This window comes from Ruditapes philippinarum, unplaced genomic scaffold (genome assembly GCF_026571515.1).
Source record: "Ruditapes philippinarum isolate M1 unplaced genomic scaffold, ASM2657151v2 ctg12175_1_1_1_1, whole genome shotgun sequence".
NCBI classification, from domain to species: domain Eukaryota; kingdom Metazoa; phylum Mollusca; class Bivalvia; order Venerida; family Veneridae; genus Ruditapes; species Ruditapes philippinarum.
Window position 1 is genome coordinate 3,216 of NW_026853840.1, and position 24,558 is coordinate 27,773.

Below are 24,558 nucleotides of genomic sequence, written 5' to 3' on the forward strand. Positions count from 1 at the left end.
ATTATTTTCATTATTCCGCTAAAATAAAATAAATGGTTTTGTCCAGCTTGAAAGTTGAAGTCGGACAAATACGGTTAAGATATTCAGTGTAGTAATAGTTCAACTTAACCATAACCAGCATCTTTACAATCTTAATAGTACGTATACATTACATGACAAAACCTCCTTTAACAACAGTATTTTTCATAAAACAATTAACCGCTTTGAAAAAAGTGCAATAACCCTCTTACGGTCACTTTGTAGAAGAAGAGAAAAACACTTGAAGACAAGTGTTTGTCACAATGGACATAGACAAATATAAAATAGATCAGCTGGTCGGATGCTTTCACTTTTTGTTTTATTTTTCTGGAAGTTTGTAGGGGATAAATACTTAGATTGGATAAGAATATGCGAGCGCTACCAGGTTTGTGTTGACAATTTTTTCTGAAAATAAAATGTTTGAATATTTTATTTTATTATTTTAAATGTATTATCTAGATTTATATTTTGAACAGAATTTTTTTTTCTTGCATATTTTTAAATTTTGAAAGCGAGTTGTTGAATCGTTTTGTGGATGAATATGCAAAGTTACTTTTGTTTAACACTGTCCACTTTTTTTTGTTTTTAGTTTTAGTTTAGACAAATATATTAAATCAGTTCTTTTAACTTTCATTTTTGAAAAAAAATGAAACTAGTTCTTTCAACTTTCAACCTTGCCAAAAACGCCAGTAAACTGATGTCATATGAAGAAACATGGTCATGAGGCAGGTTGGGCTCGAACCCATGTCCCCTTGGCTAAGAGGCAGGCACCTTAACCCACGGGACCACAGCTGCCCTTTGCTTTTGCTAACGTACATATTATTCAGACTGTACTTTATAAAGTAAATACGTGCAATTTGACATTTGCGTCTTTAGGAAACACTTAGTTACCATACAAATTAGTTTCTTTTCTAAACAGGAGTCAATTGTTTTCTTAAGTAAAAGCTCATAGTCATTTGATTTTCCTTGAGATACTTTTTTATCTTACTTTTAGTTATTACTCTATGATAAGAATAATGGTAGTACAAACTACGTGTATAAAATGATTGTCACTATTTCAGAAGTTACCATTTGTTTAAACTCAACTTTAAAAAAGACTTACCAACTTAACATTAACTTATAGAAAATCGCAAATTCGCTGGTATCAAAAATAGTATATTTCCCATCAATTCTAAATATAGAAACATATGAACTGAAACTAATTGATATTTTACCACGAAGTATTGTAAGTTTATTTTCAACACTTCCTTGATACATCTCATTAACTTTCGTTTTAATAATTGCATGATATGCATGTATCTACCATGTATCATATAGGGCAGTTGCAGTTTGATCATTCTCCTAGTATGGAAAGTGTCTTTGGTGCCATCTATTCTAACGGTAAGATTTAGGAGTCAGACTTGGGTTAAGCTTCTTGGTTTTGAGATAGTAAAAACTTTAAAGGGACATCACTGACTTTCTTGACATAACGGGACTGTAAATATTTTTCTCAGAATTGTGAACCAATATATGTAGGTCTGAACCCATAACTCGTGTGCATATTTTCCGATCTTTCTCGCGTTCTTTTTTTTTAAAAATAATACTTTTTATTGTGCAAAATGACCATAAAAGGAAAAGCGTTGCAACGTTTTTTTTTGTTTTTTTTTTGTTTTTTTGTTTTTTTGCTCAAATTGGGCTAAAAATTGTACTAACTATCGCTTTTAATTCAATCCTGTGTGTATTTCTTTACCAACCTTTGCAGATTTTTCCATTTTGAGAACTTTTACTTGATCAAAATCAAAAAAATCAAATTTTATGTTTTAGCCTTTACTACCTTGGAGGAGTTCCTTTAAGCTGTATGTACATGTTTTTTTCTGTGTGTTTACTACTTATATACAATCTACATAACTGAGTATACCTTGAAGTTATAAGATATGGAACAATATTTTTTTTCTCCTGTTTATATATTTATATGCATACCGAGATAATGAAATAAACTTAGAAACTTTACTTTCCTCACGCAGCGCGATACATTTCAAAATCGAATTTAACGCATTTTAATAGAATATAATGAAAGTAAGTAAGTAACATCAACAATTGGTAATTATATATAAAATACAGTTTAAACAATAGTATATCTGTATGACAGTGTACTCTTGTACTTTACTCTGTACCCCCAAAATCACGCCAGGTTGAGCAATGTCCACCTTTCTACATCTTAACTACAAACCATTTTCTTAACCGTTACCTATATTTGTAATTTTAAACGATACCTTTTTTCTTTTATGTTTTACATCAAAATGTTTGGATTAAAACCTATGTTTTAAACGTTTTTTATTGATAATATATCAAACACAAGAGATTTGGACTATATGCTAGTGCGATAGGTATGTGATTTTTAATGTCTTTATCTGTGCGATTAACATCGATTAAAAATTTTCCACAAAATATATTTTCAATCATAGCTATTTAAACAATATATCTTTTGTAATTATTTAAATGTATGTTCAAATTGAATGTACAATTCAATCATTACATGGTAGTGTCGCCGATATTGTTCACTTTGATTGGTCGATACAGTCAAATATTTAGTATAGAAATAGAATAAGAGGTAAAGAGATGTTACCTGAAACGGCATCCTACATACTATGATACGGCCTACAGCTACATAGTTTAATTGATGCATTATAATATATTTGAGAAAAAAATCAAAAACAAGTCAGCATACAGATTCAGGACTTTATTTATCTAATCTATAAAGCGTTTTAAGCACATGTAACATCATTATTCTTTTAAAAGTTTTTAAAGAGCTCGTGTGTAAAATAAGACATCGTCCGATGATCGTGCTATTACTCAAGCGGAAATGAGCGATTTCCAAAATGCATACCAAATATTTATATTTCTTTTAAAACTATAAAATACAATAATTAATTGTTATATTACAACGTAAATAAATTTTATAGAGCAGTGCTCAAAAAAGTGCTTATTACACGCGTTATTTTTTTTTTTTTTTTATTATTTTTTTTTTTGTTAAACCTGTGACGGGAATTGTTTCCAAATTCACACAAACAATTTATGTAAAGAAAATGTATGTAAATCACCTTGTCATAAGATATCAAGCAAATCCATACTTCAAAAGCATTCCAAGGTCATTTTAAGAAAGGTTTCAGATATGGAGATAATTCCAATGATTAAAAAAGTTACCATTTGATTTGAGTACAACGACTACAATTTGGAAACAATTCAATCGGCCAATGCCTTTAATTTATTGCCAAAACATCATTCATGCCTGCAACAACAGTTTACCGCCAAAACATGCTGTATGCCTGTACAATGGAATATTACGGTACCAAAATCAGCATGCACGCCTGTTAAACAATATATTGTAAAACAGTATGCACGCAAAAAACAGTATGCACGCCTGTTCAACAATAAATTGTAAAACAGTATGCACACCAAAACAATATGAACACCTGTTCAGCAATATATTGTAAAAAAGTATGCACGCCAAAACAGTATGCACACCTGTTCAACAATATATTGTAAAACAGTATGCACGCCAAAACAGTATGCACACCTGTTGACCAATATATATTGTAATATAGTGTTACGCCAAAACAGTATGCGCACCTGTTCAACAATATGTTGTTAAACAGTATGCACGCCAAAATAGTCTACACGCTTGTACAACTATGCAGTTTGAATAGAATTTATTCTGTGATCTATGATCTTGATATTCCGAAATTACTAATAGATAACTTAAAATTCAAAGAACATGGAGCAATTTAACAAAATGAACAGACAAGTGACTGACACACATGTTGTGTTTGTACAGCATGAATATTTCAGTACAGACTTATGAATGCAGTCTTTTTATTGATCTAACTGCTAGCTGCGTAAAAACCTCGCGGTGTTAAGCAATTCCGCCGATATTGTATTATACTGTTCACAGCTTCCTTTGTCGTCTTTGACATCAAACTGTTTGCCTGTCACCGCTGTTGGTTCGAATCCCGCCAGAAACTTTGGATTCTTTCGTGTGAGGAAGCTATCCAGCTTGCTTACGAAACGTCGATGGTTCTACTCAGGTGCCCGTTCAAGCTTGAAATTATGCACGAAGGGGCACCTGAGATCTTCTTCCACCAGTAAAGATTGAAAGTTGTTATATGACTTTTACAGTGTGGGTTCGATGTAAAACCCAACAAAAAAAACAACAACAGGATCTTATTAACCCCCTTAAAATTAGTAATTGACAGATGAAGAGAGGTCAATGAAATCGGAACGCATGAGGTATAGAAAGGCATTGTATAGCAAACTGGAAATAACTGCTAACAGTTTTAATTGTGTGTTTTACACTGGATGAAATCATCCTAAGACTTAGCGAAAACAACAAGATAATTAACCGTTTCAATTAAGTTTTGCTAAGGGTCACACTTGTGTATTAAGAAGTGGGTAAACACTGTAATAAGGACGTTAATCCGCTTTGAACGTTAATTGAAGTACAGTACATTGCACTTATTGAAGTTGTATGTTCTCATACAAAATGTTACTATCAAAGAAAAGATGTTTATTTGATGATGAATATAATTAACTGCTTTGACATGATCGCCGTTGCTTCAGAGATGACGTCATTTCCGTCGAAGGGACCGGCGGCAATTAAAAAATAGAGGTCAATTTAGTATTTTACGTATGTATATTAATATTATTTAGGAGGAAAGAGTTCAGAAAGTATAAAAGAACATGCCGATTGGCTTGCGCATTGACTGAACAAAGTATTTCATTTAAAAAGGCTTTCGCAAACAAATGAATTCACTGAGGGCCAAAAACCTAAAATCAAAATTTGAATTTCTTACATTGATCAACTGGGAGAGAAAGATTTACAAAATTCCAATGAAGAAAAATACTCAGAAATAAATTGAAAATCTATCTTTGCGCTATTCTTAGTCCGATTTGCCTGAAAGGCGTTGTAAAGCTTTTCTGGGTTTTTTCAATGAGAATGAATATTCCGTTAAAACGAAGTGAGAGAATTTTCTGAAGTTATCGGTTCAGACCAACATGAAATGATAAATTAATGTCAAATAACCTTAGTGGAGTCCCTTTAATATGCTTTTTTATCGTATTTATTGTCTTAAATAACATATCCCGCCAGGGACTTTGTATTCTTTCATATGAGAAAGTTGTCCGTCTAGCTTACAGAACGGAACGGCGATGGTACAACTCATGAGTCCTTGACATAATTCATGAGGGGAATCTGAGGTCTTCCTCCACCAGTAAAGCTGTAAACGGTCATATGACCTTTCCAGTGGTATATTATCTTTCCAGTGTTACATGACCTTTCCCGGTGTTATATGACCATTCCAGTTTTATATGACCTTTAGAGTGTTATATGACCTTTCCAGTATTATATGACCATTCCAGTGTTATATGACCTTTCCAGTTTTATATGACTTTTCCAGTGTTGGCTAACCATTCTTTACATTTATGACTCTTTTTATGGCAGTATAAGGACATTGCAAAAGCTTTTTAACCCCAAAACGTCTATGTATAGTTTTTAGAATGAATCGTCTCAGATAGTATATACAGGAGCTATTGGCGCATATTATCATATATTATCCCAACCGAATTTACAATGTACAGTAATCCCCTCCTTTTATGATAACCGCAAAGTGTCTATCTCCTATGATCTGAGTATCACATAAGTATAACCACTTTTAGTTAATATAAGTAACAATCAGTTAATGTAAACAAGACCTATTTTGATAAAAGCTACTATCTTGAAGTGCTAACCTTTATCTTGTCACCAACAAGCACGGATTTTTACATCGGTTTGCAAAAATATTTCAAGACCGAAAAAAAGCAACTTACTCGAAAGATAATCGAAGATTAAAGAGTTTATAAGGATGGGTCTTCCTTGTTTAGTTTGGCAGGTTTAAGAAGATTTTTTTTTTGAGATTTTTGCAATTTGCAATATATGTATGGTACTGTTCTCCATGTAGTTAAAAATAAAAGCTTAAAATTACAATTTACTCCTTCGTGTAATTAAGATATACAATAGATAGAGTTTTGATACTTTTTTCGGGTGGGCGTTGGGGACATGCAGGTGGGGGTGGCGAGGGTGAGAAATTTGGGTGTTGAGGGTGTTGTTAGGGGTTATTTGTTTTGTTTGGTGGGGGTTATGTTATATTGCGGGATATAATTTTTAATTTCACTCGTTCACATATTCTAGCCAAATATACCGTCATTTATTAACTAAAATATTATTATTCACACCGCACATTGCACATTGATAGTAAAATAATTATATTTTATATATGACAATTATTAAAAATAGTAAAAGATGTGCAAAAAAGACTATTTTCATCCCTTCATTGTAATTCCATGGCTAGACACGACTTCAAATTAATTTCACATTGAATCACCGGAAACGAAATATTCGATACAATTATCTGAAGTACATATGAATTGTTATTTTAACTCCTACATATTTCTCAAATAGGATTTTGTTTCCGTCTTTGACATTCTTGTAAAAATTATACCTTTTTTCCCACAAAATGCACTCATGGCCATGGCTTTTTTTTTTTTTTTTTTTTGCTTTTTTTAAAAAAAAAGAATGAATCAGACTTTATTACCGAGTATCTTAAAACGAGATTGAATCAGTTCAAATCAATCTTGAAAATACGCTAAGCAAAAAACCCTCTAAAATCAGAGGCTAGTAATTCAATAGTTTTGATGGCATATTTGCAAAAAAATATATCTCATTAATTTGAAGAAAAGAGTGTTAGTGAAGAATCCAAAAAAGTAACAATTTTCTTATTTTTAATTTAATCTAAATATCTTAATACCATATTAAAATTTTTGGTAGATAAAGTATTTGATCATCTAAAGTATTTGACCAATAAAGGTTTAGATATAAAAAAACTCAACATTCATTCTTTTAGCTAAATTTAGATAATTATTTTGATGTTGTTAGGTTGTGGTGGTGTATGGCAGTTTTCAAAAAAAAAATGAATAATGCAGCGACTAGCCATATAACACGCACATATATCATTTTATGAAAATGTAATCAAGTTGGTACACATTTAACATAACCAGAGGCAGATGCTCAATCGTTTTTCACTCACTTTGCCCAAGGCCAAAACCAAAATAAAAAATGCTTAGGAATATTCCAATCATTCATGTCAATTGTTGTTATCAACTATACTAATAAACAAAAAGATACGGAGTTTTCATCAACCCAAAGACACGGATGATAAAATTATTTCACGATAATCTCAAACTCCGCATCATGTGTAGATATGAAAAATAAACACAGCTAAATATGTCAAGCTCATTCGCCTAAAGTTTTTATCATCAACGTATGTACAGTTAGTTATTCAAATATTCTAGAGTAGCTATTTAATCGTAGTTTGTAGAAGCTGTCCGTATTCGAACAATGGATTTAACTTATGTTTCAATAGGTAGACAGATATTTTCATATTAATATAAGAGAGGAAGCGTTTTCCCCTTGTGTGTGTGGGTTTTTTTTTTTGGTTTTTTTTGGTACTATTAGCACTTTCATATATTTTGCCACACTAACATTTTCCTAATAATTATTTCCTATATTTTGCCTACCTAACACTTTCATTATAACACTTTTCAATATGTTACCACAATTTCACATTCCTTATAATACTTTTTCTATATTTTGCCACAGTAACACTTTCCTAATAACACTTTCCTATATTTTGCTAATATAACACTTTCCTTTAAACACTTTCCTATATTTTGCCACAATAACACTGCCCGATATTTTACCACAATAGCACTTTCCTCATAACACTGCCCTATATTTTGCCACACTCAAACCATGGTCACACTCTTAATCACACTCTTGTCCACAGCACTGGACTATTTTATGCCAGTCCACAGTTTGCACAGATGTGAAATATATTATACTTTTTTTTCTTTAGTATCGTTATTTATTAAGATACTTTATAAAATAAGTTAAAATCTTAGATACATATAGTTCATCTAAAAATAATAAAATTAAAATGCAATCGATTTTAACGTTAGACTAGGCGAACCTTTATTTTAAATAGCTTTAAATATATGTTAAATATTTTCATCTGCTTTGTTAATGTTTGCATCCCCAGTCAGGCAAAGCACGGCGAAGAATAATAAGGACGCATTTTTCAAAAAGATATCTTTATATCATATGTGATTTTTAAGTTCTTTTTGTCCAAAACCAAAACCATATTCAACAAATACAGCATCCTATTCAATTGGTGATTCAAGTAAGAGGTGTTTTTAAGCATTTGGTTGCTTAAGTTATGTAGCAATTTTATTCAACTTTTAAAAATACAGTCTTTGTGCTAGATTTAACAATTTGTCCTGTTAGGATCAATGCTGAAAAAAAATCCTTCCTCATGTCTATTGAAACACTTGGCAGTATTTTCTCTTTTAATTCAAACCTCAAATGCACTTATAGTTGTGAGTTAATTACTAATTTGTATTGGTGAGAGAGTATGCAGCGATGTGCTCTTACATTTGAATCTTTTACAATTCAGTCGCCTCTTTACTTATACTTGTTTACTACCCTAGAAAAAGAAAAGTTTTGATTTTCAGTATAGAATAAAACTTCTAGTTAATTGTCTTTTTATTTCATTTATTATATTTCTTTTCCAAACTTGTACTTACAAGTAACTTTCCAACTCGATAGAAATACCCAAAGTGATATATTGTATGATTTGTTAAAACCGTTATATGTGTTAAATTACAAACAAAACTATTACTGCTTTGACATTATACTCATTGTTTGCTTATGTAACTTTAGTTCAATAAATATATTCGTCTGTTTTGATTATTTTTCCTTTAAATATGACTGTCTTTTAGAAACATTTTCAAGTTTTAGAATTCATTTTTGTTGTCGTGTGATTCTAAACGGTTTCCAACTTTGAATACTACTTTGAAGAAATATGTTGTTTGTTATGTTTGTTTGTTAATACATTGAAGATGAATATCATGTCACTTATGTAACTTAACATTCTGTTATAACAGAAGTATTTGAAAGAAAATGTTTTTGATAATTAGTGTACAGTTTTTGAACAATTTATTGAATATAGTTAAAAGAGAAATATGCTTTAAACAACTGAACGATTAATTTCATCAAAAAATATGTATTTGTATGCACAATCAATGTTCTTTTTCAACAGAAAAATATACCTATTATTACAGCAAAGTATTGAACTCTGGTCCTGTTCAATATGTATAATACACTTAAACAAATGTCAATAAATATACACAAAACTATTAATTACAAATTAAAGAGTTCTCTTATTTTTTCTACAAAACAATGCCATAACAATTTCGTTGCGAAGTTTGAATTAAAAAATTAAGTGCGATTAAAATAATGAACATAAGGTATGATCGACATACAAGTAAAACATACATAAATGACTTAACAATTAGTAATTTGTTGGGAGAAAATTTATATATACATGAATATACAGTGTATAAAATTTAGCATTATTAAATTACAGTAACATTTATTTTTGTAATTTGTTTAAGTGTTTGTCGCCGTGTCGTTTAAGACAACAATGTATGAATTGTTAGGAGTATAAATTCGAGTTGTTTATATTCAAGTAAAATGAAATATTGAAACTTTATGATATGAACTAAAGATCTGTTGTTGGAATTTATTTAAGTTATGTGACAAGTTTCAAGTTTCATGTTTATTATTATTCATCAAGAAGGTCTTAGACCCATGTGACAAAAACATATGAATGCTAACATGGCGACAAGCTACATGCATCATAAAATACAAGTATCAAATTTATACATAACAATGTGAAATGATGTCTTTAATGTTTAGAATCATATCTTAAACTACAAAATACATTCATTCATCGTCGGATAGCCATGGTTGATTAACATGTAATATAAACGTTAATGGTTCGGCCGTGGGTATCCGACGATGAATCAGATTTTGAATTTTGAATATATTGGTAGCAAAAGCACAATAATAATGTTATGTTTTGTTACTTATTTAATAATTTGTGACCTTATTGATATTGAGCATTCTGGTCTGAGTAAGAAATAAGAAAGACTTTGAAATATAATATTATAAATGAACGTACATATTATAAGTTGTAAAGACTATAGTTAGACAAGTTATATGTCCGAATATATAGAGGCTATTTGTTAAGTTCAGTGTAAGATCGGAATATATTTCACCGAGTGAGCACCAAAAGGTATATTTCACGAGTGGCGCAGCCACGAGTGAAATGTGAACTTTTGGTGTTCACGAGGTGAAATATATTTCGATCTTACACTAAACTAAACAAATTTTCTTTTTATTACATGCATTCAAACGTTAAAAACGACATTTTTACCTTATAATAAATGAATAGCGCGCCAAATAATTATGTATACAATGTGACGTCATTTACGACGTCACGTTATTAAGTTGGTTTCCAGTTCTGTGTACGCTGGAATTTCACTAAAACAACGTAAAGGGCTTAAATTCAAAACAGTGAAATTATCAAATTGATAATTTCACTGTTTCAAACAGTGAAATTATCAGTTTTAATTCACTGATATATTTCTATAAACCACCGAAAAGCATGTAATAAAAACGGTTGTTTGTATATATAATCCGAGCTGCTAGGCGAGGGTTATATTGCAAATAACCCGTTTATATTATATGTTATTTTGGTTTTGGACTGATATATGTGGATATATTACCTGTTAAGATTTTATATCACCCGAGCCGTTAGGCGAGGGTGATATTTTATCTTGGCAGGTAATATATCCACATATATCACTCCAAAACCAAAATAATAATTTTATTACCCTTCCCCTGCCGAGTTTAGACGATTTTTTATAAAATCATTGCTGTATCAAATGAAACGTCGAAATAAGATTCCCTTTAGGGTACCTCTTCGTCACAACATGACGTCACATAAATACATGACGTATTTTTCCCGTACCTACCGAATGTAAACAAGAGAAAAGGAGTAGTCTATTGAACGCACTTTTTTGTAATTAATATCAAGCTTTCACAAGGTCATATTTGTTTTCGATACTGATGGTAATATGTATCATTACTCTACTTTGGTAAATATTTATCATTTGACAGTTAAAAAGTGCTTTTAAATCGGAATTTATACATCGTACAATCGAACCGTACGCGCATCATCTCAGCGCATGTTGTGTACAACGTTGGGCACCCAACGGGGAAATTTAGTGTGTATATTACCCGTCTGGCTCGGTTATATCAATTTCTTTCGGGTGATCAATATCCAATCAAAAAGGCGGAAAAAATCTGGAAGGGTAATAAACGGCCATATAACCTGTTTGCAATCTTTATAACGAATATATGATACTGCAATCTTTCCTGAATAGAGAAAAAAAATGAATTTAATTTGCAAGTCGACTGCACCCATGTATATGGAATAAAAAAAACGTCACGATAATCCAAAGAAAAATAACGTTACAAATGTTCAGTATTATAAAAGCGAAATAAGAAAATAACATTATTATATGAACAAAATACCCATTGATGAAAATTGTTGAAGTTTTTGTTCTTTATTGCAATTTAGGATGGATTTAGATAAAATACAGCTAAGAATATATATTTGATATATTACAAAAATCAGATTGTAATAGTATCAAATGACTATATTATACAATCTTATGATTTCTTTATATATTTGCTTCTTTGGCGTTATTTGATTTCAATTGTTATTTCAATTGTTATCAATTGAAATCCATTTTTAATAGATAGCATAAACAATTTAGGTGAAACATCTTATTTTAGCCCGACTGTGAAAAAATGTTCTTATATTCGAGTCCGCTTTTTTGAAATCACCAGTCCAGTACTGGTGCCATGAGGAACATGGTCTTGAGTTAAGTATGGCTCGGACCCACGATCCCTTGGTTGATAGAATGACACTTAACCACTTGGAAGTCGCTCCTCTTAGTATTAAGTACATGTATTCCATATCCAATAAGACAAGATTGTAATACTCGTACAAATGTATGAACAAATTAATCATTACTGGAAATTTGTGTAGATCGTTTTATCACACACCCGTGCCGATTTTGCGACTCCGTAAATATGGTATTGCACGGCCGTGCATATATTTTGACGTGACGTCATTAGCGTTATACAAACATAGCGTAAAGACGCGCTAAATGTTAGCGTTATACTATAGGCGCGTCAATGAAAAATGACTCTTATTTCACTTTAAACGGTCTTTATTTTGGGTATGTGATAAATAGAATATTAAATTCGTGTAAGTTCATTACTGAATTTATTGCACTCGTTGAATAAAATAATATTATGCTCGCCAGAGGCTCGCATAATATAACTTTATTCAACTCGTGCAATAAATTCAGTATTGAACTTACACTCATTCAATATCCTCTATTTCTTTTCATTCATGTCATTATTGCATTAATAAAATAAAGTTAAAATATGTAGACATGCCATGAATAATTTATGAATAAATAAGAAGTATAAATTAGCATATCATAAATAAAATGTTATTCTATGCACAAACTCATTTCATTTGGAAAAAAATAGATAATGATTATTAAACCAAATACAATTCATAAATAAAATAATTGTATATCGTATAAAGGAGAGAATATCAATAACAGATTTAATTAAAAACAAAAATGTTCTTAAATAAATAAACAGGTCATATTCATGCCTATATACTATTAAATAAATAAAAAATATATATATATAATAATTGAAAGAAGAATGTAATAATATTACATAAACAGACAATGTATTGTGGTGACTTGTTTAATACATATTTGATCTCCCTTTGAAGTGTGATTACTATTGTTTAAGACTGTAAGCTCTGATAAGACTGATAAAATGAAATATTTCTTAAGATAAGAAGTAATTGTTCTCAAAAGACACTAGTTTCACTCTTCAAATTTTCACGGAGTTTGATGTAGTATTATCCTTCTTTTTTTTTTTTAAATATATATTGCTAAACTATATTTGTATTGAAAATTTGGTGCATTTTATTGACGGACAAGACTATGTTTGTTTGTTTGTTTTTTGGTGTTTTTTTTTTTTTCTTTTTTTGTTTTTTGTTGTTTTTTTTTTTTTTGTTTTTTTGGGGGGGGGTCTGGGGGAGGGGTGTTGTTTTTGTTATTGTTTTTGTTTTCTTCTTTATACCATTTTGAGACTTGAATGTACTATTAATGTATCTGTGATTTGTCAAACAAAATACTTAAAAAATAATTAATGTATCATTTCCATTGACTTAATATACGAAATAGAAAAATAGAGAATTAGGTTTGCATCTTTTTTAATGTTAGGACGGTTTTTTTTTGTTAACAAATATGATATATATGTACAGTGTTATCATGTTTTTTAATTAAAGATTGAATTGTTCTCAGTTTCTCAATTATAAACTTGTCAATATTTAGCAATTACATTCGGTATTCTTATTATTTCGTAACGTCATATTAAAGTAAAATTATATAAGAATTTTACAAACATATGTTTGAGAGTTTATAAATAATATTACTATTGAATTAAATTTCAAATATTTTATCGAAATAATAATAATTTAATAATAAATGATAGAAAAAAATATAGTATTATAATAGAAAAAGATTGATTTTCGAAACAGTAACAAATGTTAATTTCATTCGATTCAAGATCTCAAAATCAAAACTGAACCCTTAAAGAAGTAAAATTAAATTGACTTCTTATAGACCTTGTAGAAGCGACCCATCCTTTAACACACTTCAAATAGGGTCAACGGAGGTAGGTCAATGGCAAACAAGCTGTTTTGGAAGGACTGTTCCCTATTTCTTAAGTGTTTAAAATGGAGTTGCGATCCCTTTTTTGTTTATTCTCTCAGTATGTCATTAATCCGACCACCAGCTGTAAGCGTAAACTTGTACTGGTACCCGATCAAAACCAAACAGTAGCCGCGACTGGAAGCGCTCACTTTAAGAAACCGAATTTTTCAACCGCAAAGGGGGGAATATACATTTGAACAACTACTTCACAGATAATTTCATAATAAATATCTCTTTCACATTGTTATCTAGTTGTTGTAAGACAAAACAAACGGATTTTGAAGATAATTAGTCAGGTATTTTTCACAGGATTTTTCATGTTTAAGACCAGATGGATGATGTTATGACTAAGTCATGATAAGGCTGAATCTAATCTTCTCGGAGCCTGGGACCGCTTCTGATTAAAGTGTAATTCCTAATGCAAGATGTATATATAAGGTGTTTTAAACATATATTCGTTTTCATTGTTCTGTGGTTTTCAAGGATTGCAAATCAAGATGCTTTTCACGTATAAATCTATTTGTGACTTTGAAGCAGAAACAGCCTTATTTTCTTCTTTTGTAGAATCTACGTCACGGGAACCGCAGTATTTCTACTATGACGGTAAATAGACATATTGCTTTTTTTCTCTCCCACAAATCTTGTTTATTTATTTATTTATTTATTGTTGAATTTGTCCTCTTTTTTTATAAATCTTTTGAAAATATTGACATTGACATTTCTTTCACAATTCCTATTTAATTTTTTTGTTGAATTTGTACTTTTTGTTTAGAAAATAGCGACAAATTATTTTTACTTTTGATTTTTTATTTGGCTTTTCATGAATGATATTCAAATGAAAAAAGAAGATATGTTTAATGGTGCACGCTTTTGCACGGTAATTACTATTTATGGTGTACACAAAATTCAAATATTTTTATGCAAATTTCATTTTTTTATTAATTTATTATTATTATTATTATTATTATTATTATTATTATTATTATTATTATTATTATTATTATTATTATTTGCAATCTCCTATAATAATTCTGTAATATTTGATAGTGAACTTTTAAGCAAAAAAATCGAAAGATTATACGGCATAGTTTTTTTTGATATTATATTCAAAGGATATTACTAGTATTTACTTTTGAATTTTTTCATTGTATCTGTAATGCTTGTGTTGTACTCATAATTGCAGTGTCATCATTATAATTTTCTAAAGAAATCCTTTAAAATATATCAATAACTAATTTAGCGTGGTTTTTCTGAGTTATATTCAGATGAAAAATATCTGTTTGTTCAATTCTGCATGGCGTTGTAGTAGTATTTTTTATGTTTTCTTCACAATTTCAATACTTAAAAAATTATTTAGTTTTGCAATTTGCATTTTGTAATGATTAAAAGAAATCTTTCAAGATATATATATAACAAAATTTGTATGAATAATTTTATTTATATTGTGATGAACCAAATCGATTTTATAAAGTGTTTGTTATAACCATAATTTTTCGTCGTAATTTCATTTTGGTTTATTTTAGCAATCTTCTATAATAATTATATATTATTCTGTATTAAAATACATATGGATTTGACGAAAAAATAGTTCAAGTCATCACACTGTTTTTTAAATTACACTTCGAATAAATAAACTGTTTTAATGAATAGAAATACATAAAAGGTCCACTGACCATGAATTTGAAGGACAAAGCAATGCAATTTTCTGTAGAATTTTATAACGATTTTTCATGACAGAAAACATTTTTAAAGTTATGGCATCTTGCATAATAATAACACAGTTTTAAAGAAAAAAATATTTCTGCATATATTAGATGGAGATCCGATCAATTTACAAGCAATCAGTGGCCCTGGTATACAGACAATCAGTGCCCCTTGCTCACCGAACCAGGGTATAAGCCAGTACTGTGCAATATGTCGGGATAGAGCTACTGGCAAGCATTACGGCGCAGCCAGCTGTGACGGTAGTAAGGGCTTCTTCAGGTTCGTTTACATAATTTTCTATGTTTATCTTATTGTCACTTTTCACAAAGTTTCATTTCTTTTGGTCTGTTTCCACCATTTATTTTTTAAGATATAAAAATGTATGCTGTGGAAGTTCTCTTGGAAATCCAAAGACGGTCTGTAAAACATTTACCTTTTAGGCTGAGATACTGAAATAGAATATTTTTATTCTTAAATACATGAATAGCCAAAATCTATGTATGTAAAAGTAACAAACAATTACTATTTCGATGTTAGTACAAGAAAAGCATGTTGTTAATTATTATTATTTTATCTGGCACATACTATAACGGGACTGGCAACTAAAGATTAGCACCGCATTATCATTTCGTCCAATCAGTTGCATTCGCCGTTGATCGTAGTAAGATGGGTATTTTTGTCCGTTGTAAACCGTGTCAGTGAGACAAATATAAGCTAACTGGCGTAAGATTTTTACCGGTCCTTAAATACGAAAATGGGCTTAATGTGATTTTATTTTAAAAAAAAGATCATTTATGTATTTCTTTTTTCAGAATAACAACATAAATATATTAATTAAACACTATCGATCGATACGCAAACATAAGATCGCTTGTCTTGTAGGTAGCTGCTTGTCCCGTTACATTATGTCCCAGCTTTCATGGCTCTTTAATCAGAGTAAAAAAGCTTACGAAACATTGCTTACTGTAACTTTAAATATATTTTATCTTGTGTCTTTAAAAACATTATATTTGTTACCAAAAGTAGATTTGGATATGCTTTTAATCTTGCAGACGTAGCGTTAGAAAGAACCACGTGTACTCGTGCCGTTTCAACAGAAATTGTATAGTAGACAAAGACAAACGAAATCAATGCAGATATTGTCGGCTGAAAAAATGTTTCCGTGCTGGTATGAAAAAAGAAGGTAAATTTTTATTTCCTACGAGTATTTGGACACTTGCTGTTCATGATATACATTAAATAAGCTATTTTGAGGCATTTATTCAAGTCTGATATATTATTTTAACGTGTAACATTCTTGTATACGATGCTGTAACAATACCTCTCAATAAATGCATTATAAACACTGATTTTTCCCCTTTTTTTGAAATAGGTGAAAAATACATTTTTTTTAATTTTCATGAAAGTTTGTTAGCATCATATCACTATATTTTAATAAACCTGTTCAAAACAAGAAGGCAGTGTAGTTTAATTTACTATATTAGACTCGCTACTGGAACGCTAATATTTATGACAAAACTAAATTGAAGTATAAAATTCTTATTTCGATATCGTCTTTTTTCTTATTTATTAGTTAAAAACTGTTGGCCATTTTATGCTTACGATTACTTCGTTTTACCTAGAATAAAAGTTCAGTTTTGTGCAACCAGTGTTAATTCATTCGGTTTCATTCTATCATTATTCTATTTTATACTGTACATATCTTCTCAACTGTATTCTGTTCCTGTTCTATTCTATTCTATTCTATTATTTAGCTACATCTGTGCATCTGTATAATCACGAAAATTAATTTGGAATCTTCTTACTATTCTTTCAGCTGTTCAGAATGAGCGGGATAGAATAAGTGTTCGTCGCACCAGCTATGATGAATTGGGACAGAACAGTGCACTGTCCGTCAGTACGTTACTGAATGCTGAAATACTCTCACGACAAGTATGTATAATCAGATAAATCAATCTCTTCTTTTTTTTTCTTTTTTTTTTGAAGTCCCATTTTAAAAAGGAAGACCTCAATCAAATACACAGATTTACTTACTTCTACGATATTTAAATTAGATTACAAAATACTTGTAGATAGCTTTACACTTCAATTTTATGCACAGTAAAGTAATGAAGTAACAGATTAGTACACTGCGAAGAATTTTGGATTAACAAATTTCGGGTTTTTAAGTTATAGTCCTGAGTGGGACTCTTTTTACCGTCCGTGACTATTTGAAATGACAAAAAAAGTTTAATACTAATGCATTATGTAGAGAGGTTGTCAGTTATTTGTGTAAAACATGTAAGAACTTTGACAGTAAAAGCCTGACCTTACCTTGCTCAGCCCCTGATCTGTTACCCAAAAAGAAAACGTGGTTGATTCATTTTATGTAGATTTTTAAATAATCCTATGAATATAAAGAAATTCAATCAAGACTAAATAAAATAAAGATAGCTATTATTTAAACCTGTCTTAGGCCCACCAAAATTTATAAAAAGCTAGAAAACAAGAAAAAATATTAAAATATCTGATAATCATAAATATTAAATCAGTATTTGGTTGATGGGCATAATACATATTTCTAAAAATCATGGTTTTTATAATGAACAACAATTTTCTAAAAGCGGCAGTTATCCAGAGAACTACAAATCAAACTTAAGAAAAAAAAGTTTTATATTTAGAATAGTATTGAAAAAATACTGTAATTTATCATATTTTAACTCAGTAAGTTCCTTAAGTTGTTTAAGAAAATTCTTCATAGTTTTACAAATCAGAGCAGAATGTGCCTCAATGTTATATCACTTATTTTTATACATTTTGGGAAAGATATTATCATTTAAAAGTTTTAAAATTATTATTTAACACAAATTTAGAATCATGAAGCTTTTTCGTCTTAAGATGACTTGAAACGAGAAAAAGCCGGCCCGGTTAACTGACGGAAAGATTACTCATGTGAAATTTATCAATTTATCAAATAAAATAGAACAGTTCGTGCTCCCACACAACCGACCGAATTATTTAGTTTAAAGTGATAAATAAAAACGTGAAACTATTGGAAAAAAACACAAATATATCTGGAACATAAATTACGCTGTTTTTCTTCCGTGTTGAATTTTTAATCCATAAGCATTCCCGTGATCGCCATTGTTAGTAAAAATTGCTTACATTACATATATAAGAGGAGGTCAGTATTTAGAATAGATGATGTGCTAGCCGGTTTCCTAGAAGCTTTTAACTTAGAAGTGACTCATTCCAACAAAATTTCGCACGTAGGCAGTTTGTTTAAGATGATAGTCACTATTGTGAATCAATTTAAACGCACAAATTCGTGATTAAATAACTTCTGTGATCATTTTCCTTCCTTTTTTTTCTCATAGATATTTTATCACAATCTATTGATCATTATCGTCATAAAATGTTTTCTTTAATAATACATGTATAAATTAAAACGTAGATTGCTATGTATAAATATTTAAGATTTGCATAAAAAGGCGGTCCCTATCGAATACATCTGGAAAAAAACAGTTTCTTCTTTTATTTCGGACAATGTAAGAAAATAAAAATTAAATTATGGGAAATATTCAATATATAATGTACCACTTCATCCTTATGTAATTTCGACGATATTTCCTGACTTTTCATTCGTAGAATTTAAAAAAAAACAACAATAGGATAAGATGTAATAAATGCAATGATGGCCGTGTTTCACTGTATTTTACTGCAAAAGTATCACCGAGTGACAACTCATGTTACGTTTAGCAGTGAAATCATTACAATTTTCTGCTTTATTTTAATTTTCGTTGAGGCCATGCATCTTTATTTCATTTTCGTTTTGAGGCCACGCATTTTTATTTATTTACGTTTCGAGGCCACGCATCTTTATTTCATTTACGTTTTGAGACCGTGCATCTTATTTCATTTACGTTTTGAGGCCACGTAAAAGAAATAAATTAGTTCTTCATAAATTAATTAGATCCTTTCTCGAAAAAAAAAATATTTAAAAGGTTCGTTCTCTTTTCTATTTTTAGACAGCTTCACCATCAGTGTGTAACGGTGATGACCTTTCACATAAGAGAATAGCGACGGCCAATGATATTTGTGATTCTATGAAACAGCAACTTCTCATACTGGTCGAATGGGCGAAATATATCCCCTGTTTCTGTGATCTTCCGCTTGATGATCAGGTACGTGGGTGTGTTTGATTGTTTTTAAAAGTTAATAATTATTATAGGTGTGATTTCTGTTGAAAATTTGCTTAAAATGATAAATGGTTTCGTCGAGACTGAAAGTTGGTCGAGTTCATTCAAGAATTTTCGCGTCGTACGGGTTAAAAGTTGAATATTTCTCACATATATATAATAATGACTTTTTGCGCCCACTTGTTACACAAGTCAGTTCTATTTTCGTCAACAGAACATTTTCATTTGAACTCGACATTCTTTTCTTAAGTATTATCACCTTTTTCCCGGTCCTCGTAATTCAATTAAGCTCGACGCTACCTTAACGATATTTTGACTTTGCTAAATTATACTTTCATGATTTTATATCTTGAGTTTTGCTGGGATCTTGACTTTCTGATAATGCTGTAACCTTTATGAAGTCATTCTGTCTATGAAATAGTCGACGTCATTGTTGGTTCGTTGTATAAGCGTACACTTAGATATTTTTGTCATCAGGTATATTGTGAATTTGTATATTTTTAAAAATCATTTTTGTTGTCCTTTAGGTGGCGCTTCTGAGAGCACATGCCGGAGAACATCTTTTACTCGGGGTAGCAAGACGCTCAATTGTTCATAAAGACACATTGTTGCTCGGAAATGACGTCATAATACCCAGAAATACATCGGATATGGAAATAGGTCGCGTGGCGTCGAGAGTACTTGATGAGCTGGTCAAACCTCTTCGTGATGTACAAATAGATGATTCTGAATTTTCTTGCTTGAAAGCATTAGTCTTTTTTGATCCAGGTAGATCTATTGGTTTATTTCTTTTCTTTTATCCATTAACCTATTAAATATAAGAAACGAATTTGCCCTGTTTTGACTTTAGTCTTTAGAGCAGTCTGTTTAAAGTTTAAAGATTTTTGATTTTCAAATTACAACTACATGTAGATTCATCCTCATTAACCCAAGCTTTTTCCCGTATACCAGTATTAAATGTAGTATATATACGGAATGCGTACCGTTGGTACTAGATTGAGCTACCGACAGAATAACACTCGGTCTGGCTCCAAGTATGTGTTGACTGGTTTGTCTTACAAGTTTATGACTGATCACTTCCGGTTCCGGTTCCACTAAGTTAATTGTCAAATTAAAAATGTCATCAAGAGATCGGAGTAGACTACATGTAACTCACATTTGACCTTTGTCATTATTTTAAAAAAAACCAATATTCGAATACAGCCTTAAAACTCATATGATTACATAAAATGGCGCCTGGATCGAGTTCATTTTATCTTAAACATCCAAACAAAATCTTGTTTCGTTAATACACAAAATGTCTATATATGTTTCAGATGCAAAAGGTTTAAGTGATTCGGCTAAGATCAAAGCATTCCGATATCAAATCCACGTAAATTTAGAAGACTATATCAATGATAGACAATACGACTCTAGAGGGCGCTTCGGAGAGATACTTCTGCTTCTGCCATCTTTACAAAGTATCACATGGCAGATGATTGAACAAATTCAGTTTGCAAAACTGTTTGGAATGGCTAAAATTGACAACTTGTTACAAGAAATGCTATTGGGAGGTAAAACCGTTATGTCATTATTATTACTTTAAAAATATGACTGTATATTTGTATGCGTTATTCATTTGCTTTTTGTTATGCAAAGATACGTTAGGTCTTTGAACAATATGCGGGCTGCTAGCATTTTAATTTTCATTACCAATGGAAGCGCCCAAACAGTTTGTATACTCTTAAAAATATAACATAAACTGGTACCGTTTTTGTTTGTATTACATTATATTTGAATTAAAAAGAATAGAATCTAGACTTTTAAATTTAGTTTCTCAGTCTACAAAGCCTTTGATGACGTCACACAACTTGAATTTTATAACCGGAAGTGTGGGCATATTTTGAGAAATAATTTGAAATTTTACTTTGATTTCAGGAGCAAACGGAGATCTTGGTCAGGTGCAGACGACAAATTCAGGTATGGACAGCGCCTCTGCAACGCCCTTGTCAATGTCTCCCAACATGATCATGAACACTATTAACTACACCGATCTTCCTGGATCAGACGACAACGACACTATCGGCATGGCGACAGGACTGGAACCAGGTGTTATGTGTCTTGGTTCCCAATCACCGCCAACAGGTGTGCTAAATGCCGTGCCTTATATTCCGGGTTTTCAACTCGATAATTCACCACAATCAACTGTATCCCCAGCGGATCCGAATTTGAATATGGGGCCCCTAGGAAGTCCCTTGAACGGGAATGTGATAGCCACTAGCTGTAACGGATCTCCTTTGCCAGCTGGCGAGCCATTTAACTTGTCAACGGCTGGTAAATGCTTAAAACAGGAAGTCGTTTAAATATTCATAGAATTGACTTATGGATATTCATTATACTGCTGTGGACGTGCCAGATATGGTTTAGTAATATGTAAAGAAAGCCCATTTGTAAAATTTCATAAGCTGTGTAGATTTGTGAAAAGATATTTGTATAAAACATATTTCATAAGCATTGTATTTAACTAAACCTTCAGATCGTTTCACTTCTGTAAAGAGCAGTGGTAGTGATGTTTTACATCTATATATAGACCCAATATACATGTGTATTTAAACTTCTATTACATATGATGGTTTAAATCCTCTTAATCAGTATCACAAATAATTGATCATTCTATCATAATTTTGAATTTAGTATAAATAGTGGAGATTTGAAAATACATGAGTGCATATCATATTTTACTAAAGTGTAATTTGTTTTATTCTTGTATCACAAAGTCGAGTCATGTATCACATTTTATGGAGGAATATAACGATTTTCATATGATCTTTACGATACACATTGGAGCATTACGATACACATAGGAGCATTGCGATACAAATAGGAGCATTGCGATACACAAAGGAGCTTTGCGATACACATAGGAGCATTGCGATACACAAAGGAGCATTGCGATACACAGAGGAACACTAGGATACACATAGACATATTACGATGCACACAGGAACATAACGATAAACAGGAACATTACAATATATATTGATACATACAGATACATATAGAAACATTACGATACACAAACACATTATGATACATATAGAAACATACGATACACATAGGAACATTGCGATACACACAGGAACATTATATAAACACTAAGATACACATAGCAATATTACGATAGCCTTAAAAACATTTGATACACATAGGAGCATAACGATACATACAGAATTATAACGATACACATATGAGCATTACGATACACATAAAAACATTACATTACACAAATGAACGTTACAATACACATAGACACATTACGATACACATAGAAATAATTTGATACTAAAAGAAATATTACGATATACTCTGGAACATTACGATTCACATAGAAACTTTACGATACTCCTAGTAACATCAAGATACACATATGAATATTATTATATACAAATGGACACTATGAAACACAAAGAAACATTACGATTCACATACAAACATAACGATTCCAATAGAATCATTACGATACACATATGTATACGTATATATTATGATACACATATATACATTACGAAACATATAGGAACATTATGATTCACATAGGTACAAACATATATGCAAAGGGGCATAACTTCACATAATTTGGGTTTAGGTTCTTGATGTTTAATCAACATGCCCGTTCCAAATATAGATTACTGTACTGCCTATAAAATAGTAAATTGTTCACCCTTTTATATACATGTATATTCTGCGTTATTCTTTTGTTTGATTCTTTATCATTAAATTTTCTATTTCTTTTAGCCATCTCAGAAATAATTTTAGCTTATATTCAATACTATTATTAATTTTTGTTTCATTCTATATTCATCATCGTCATCAAATTCATAAAAAAATATTTTACTGATTACTTTAGCATATGTTTTTTATTATCAATGTCATTTCATTTTTTAAAAGACAAATATTTTGTGACATCAATTTAATTAAGTTTAAAGGCTTTATAACAATTGCATATAGCAGCACGAGATTGTCAGGCGCATGCGCCGTCATTTTGTATTATTGTTCGTAACTTTTTATCCGTAGCAAATGCTGTGATGTTTTGTCCACAATGCAACGGAAAATGCAAGCAATTTGATAGGTATTACTCATTTGTCGTTCGACTTGAATTTAGTTTTCTTTCTGTGTAAAAAGGTTTTTTTCTAAATAACTGCAGAGACAATGTAATTTGCTTGCCTTTTGAGTGTGTAATTTTATTGCATAATTTGCAGAAAATTATGCTGTTTCTAATTAATGTTTCAACTGAAATTCATTCTTTATTCCATTTTCGTAGTTCATATTTTCATTATTTTTTTATTGTTATTTTTTATTAAAAATATTGTACTGGGGCAACATTTTAGCATGTAAAATTATTGCCAACGTCCCCATTGGACAGTTTTAAATCTTGAATAAAAAATAGCCAATCATATTGGCTTTAAAACATTATTTTAAACCAGATTTAAAACAAGCGCTTTTATTGGTTAATCTTAAATCAGCCAATCAGAAAATGTTTAAGAATGGTTATGTGTCTCAGTATGTGTAATCCTAGTCAGACTGGACTTAACATTTTCAATATTGTTTTCATGGGTGTGAAGTTGATTTTTAACATAAATTTCACGTCTTTATACATGATCTCAAAATATATATTGAATATAATATTTGTTTAAAATGTTTGTAAACGTATTATTTGCTTGTTTTGAGACGGATATATTTTATATTGCACCATAAGTTTTTGTTGTTTTATATTTTAACATGGTATATTACTTATTGTTCATCAAATGTGTTAATAGCTTCAAAAGAATATATTAAAAGAGAAAATATATCACTCTTTTGTTTTATCGAAAGAAATAAAGTACTTACTACT

The 24,558-nt window shown here is 30.5% G+C and overlaps 1 protein-coding gene across 2 annotated transcripts; it reads left to right on the plus strand.

Moving 5' to 3' along the window:
- The first annotated feature begins 235 nt into the window (after positions 1-235).
- Positions 236-24,516, plus strand: LOC132738151 (hepatocyte nuclear factor 4-gamma-like). 2 transcript variants are annotated; one of them, XM_060725608.1, is made up of 9 exons: positions 236-403; positions 14,371-14,409; positions 15,621-15,789; positions 16,563-16,693; positions 17,327-17,442; positions 19,518-19,673; positions 20,216-20,456; positions 21,005-21,241; positions 21,606-24,516. In XM_060725608.1, the coding sequence occupies exons 1-9, from the start codon at positions 388-390 to the stop codon at positions 22,028-22,030; spliced, it is 1,530 nt and encodes a 509-aa protein (XP_060581591.1). In that variant the 5' UTR covers positions 236-387; the 3' UTR covers positions 22,031-24,516. The 2 variants fall into 2 exon arrangements, with proteins under 2 accessions (XP_060581591.1, XP_060581590.1); XM_060725607.1 differs by lacking the exon at positions 236-403 and adding an exon at positions 7,363-7,451.
- Positions 24,517-24,558: the final 42 nt, after the last annotated feature.

Excerpts from the sequence above, each read along its gene's own strand:
- LOC132738151 (XM_060725607.1), top strand. The coding sequence starts at position 7,427 with ATGGATTTAACTTATGTTTCAATAG. Across the intron at positions 14,410-15,620 it reads GCAGTATTTCTACTATGACG|ATGGAGATCCGATCAATTTA; the intron begins GTAAATAGACAT and ends TGCATATATTAG. Across the intron at positions 20,457-21,004 it reads ATTAGTCTTTTTTGATCCAG|ATGCAAAAGGTTTAAGTGAT; the intron begins GTAGATCTATTG and ends TATATGTTTCAG.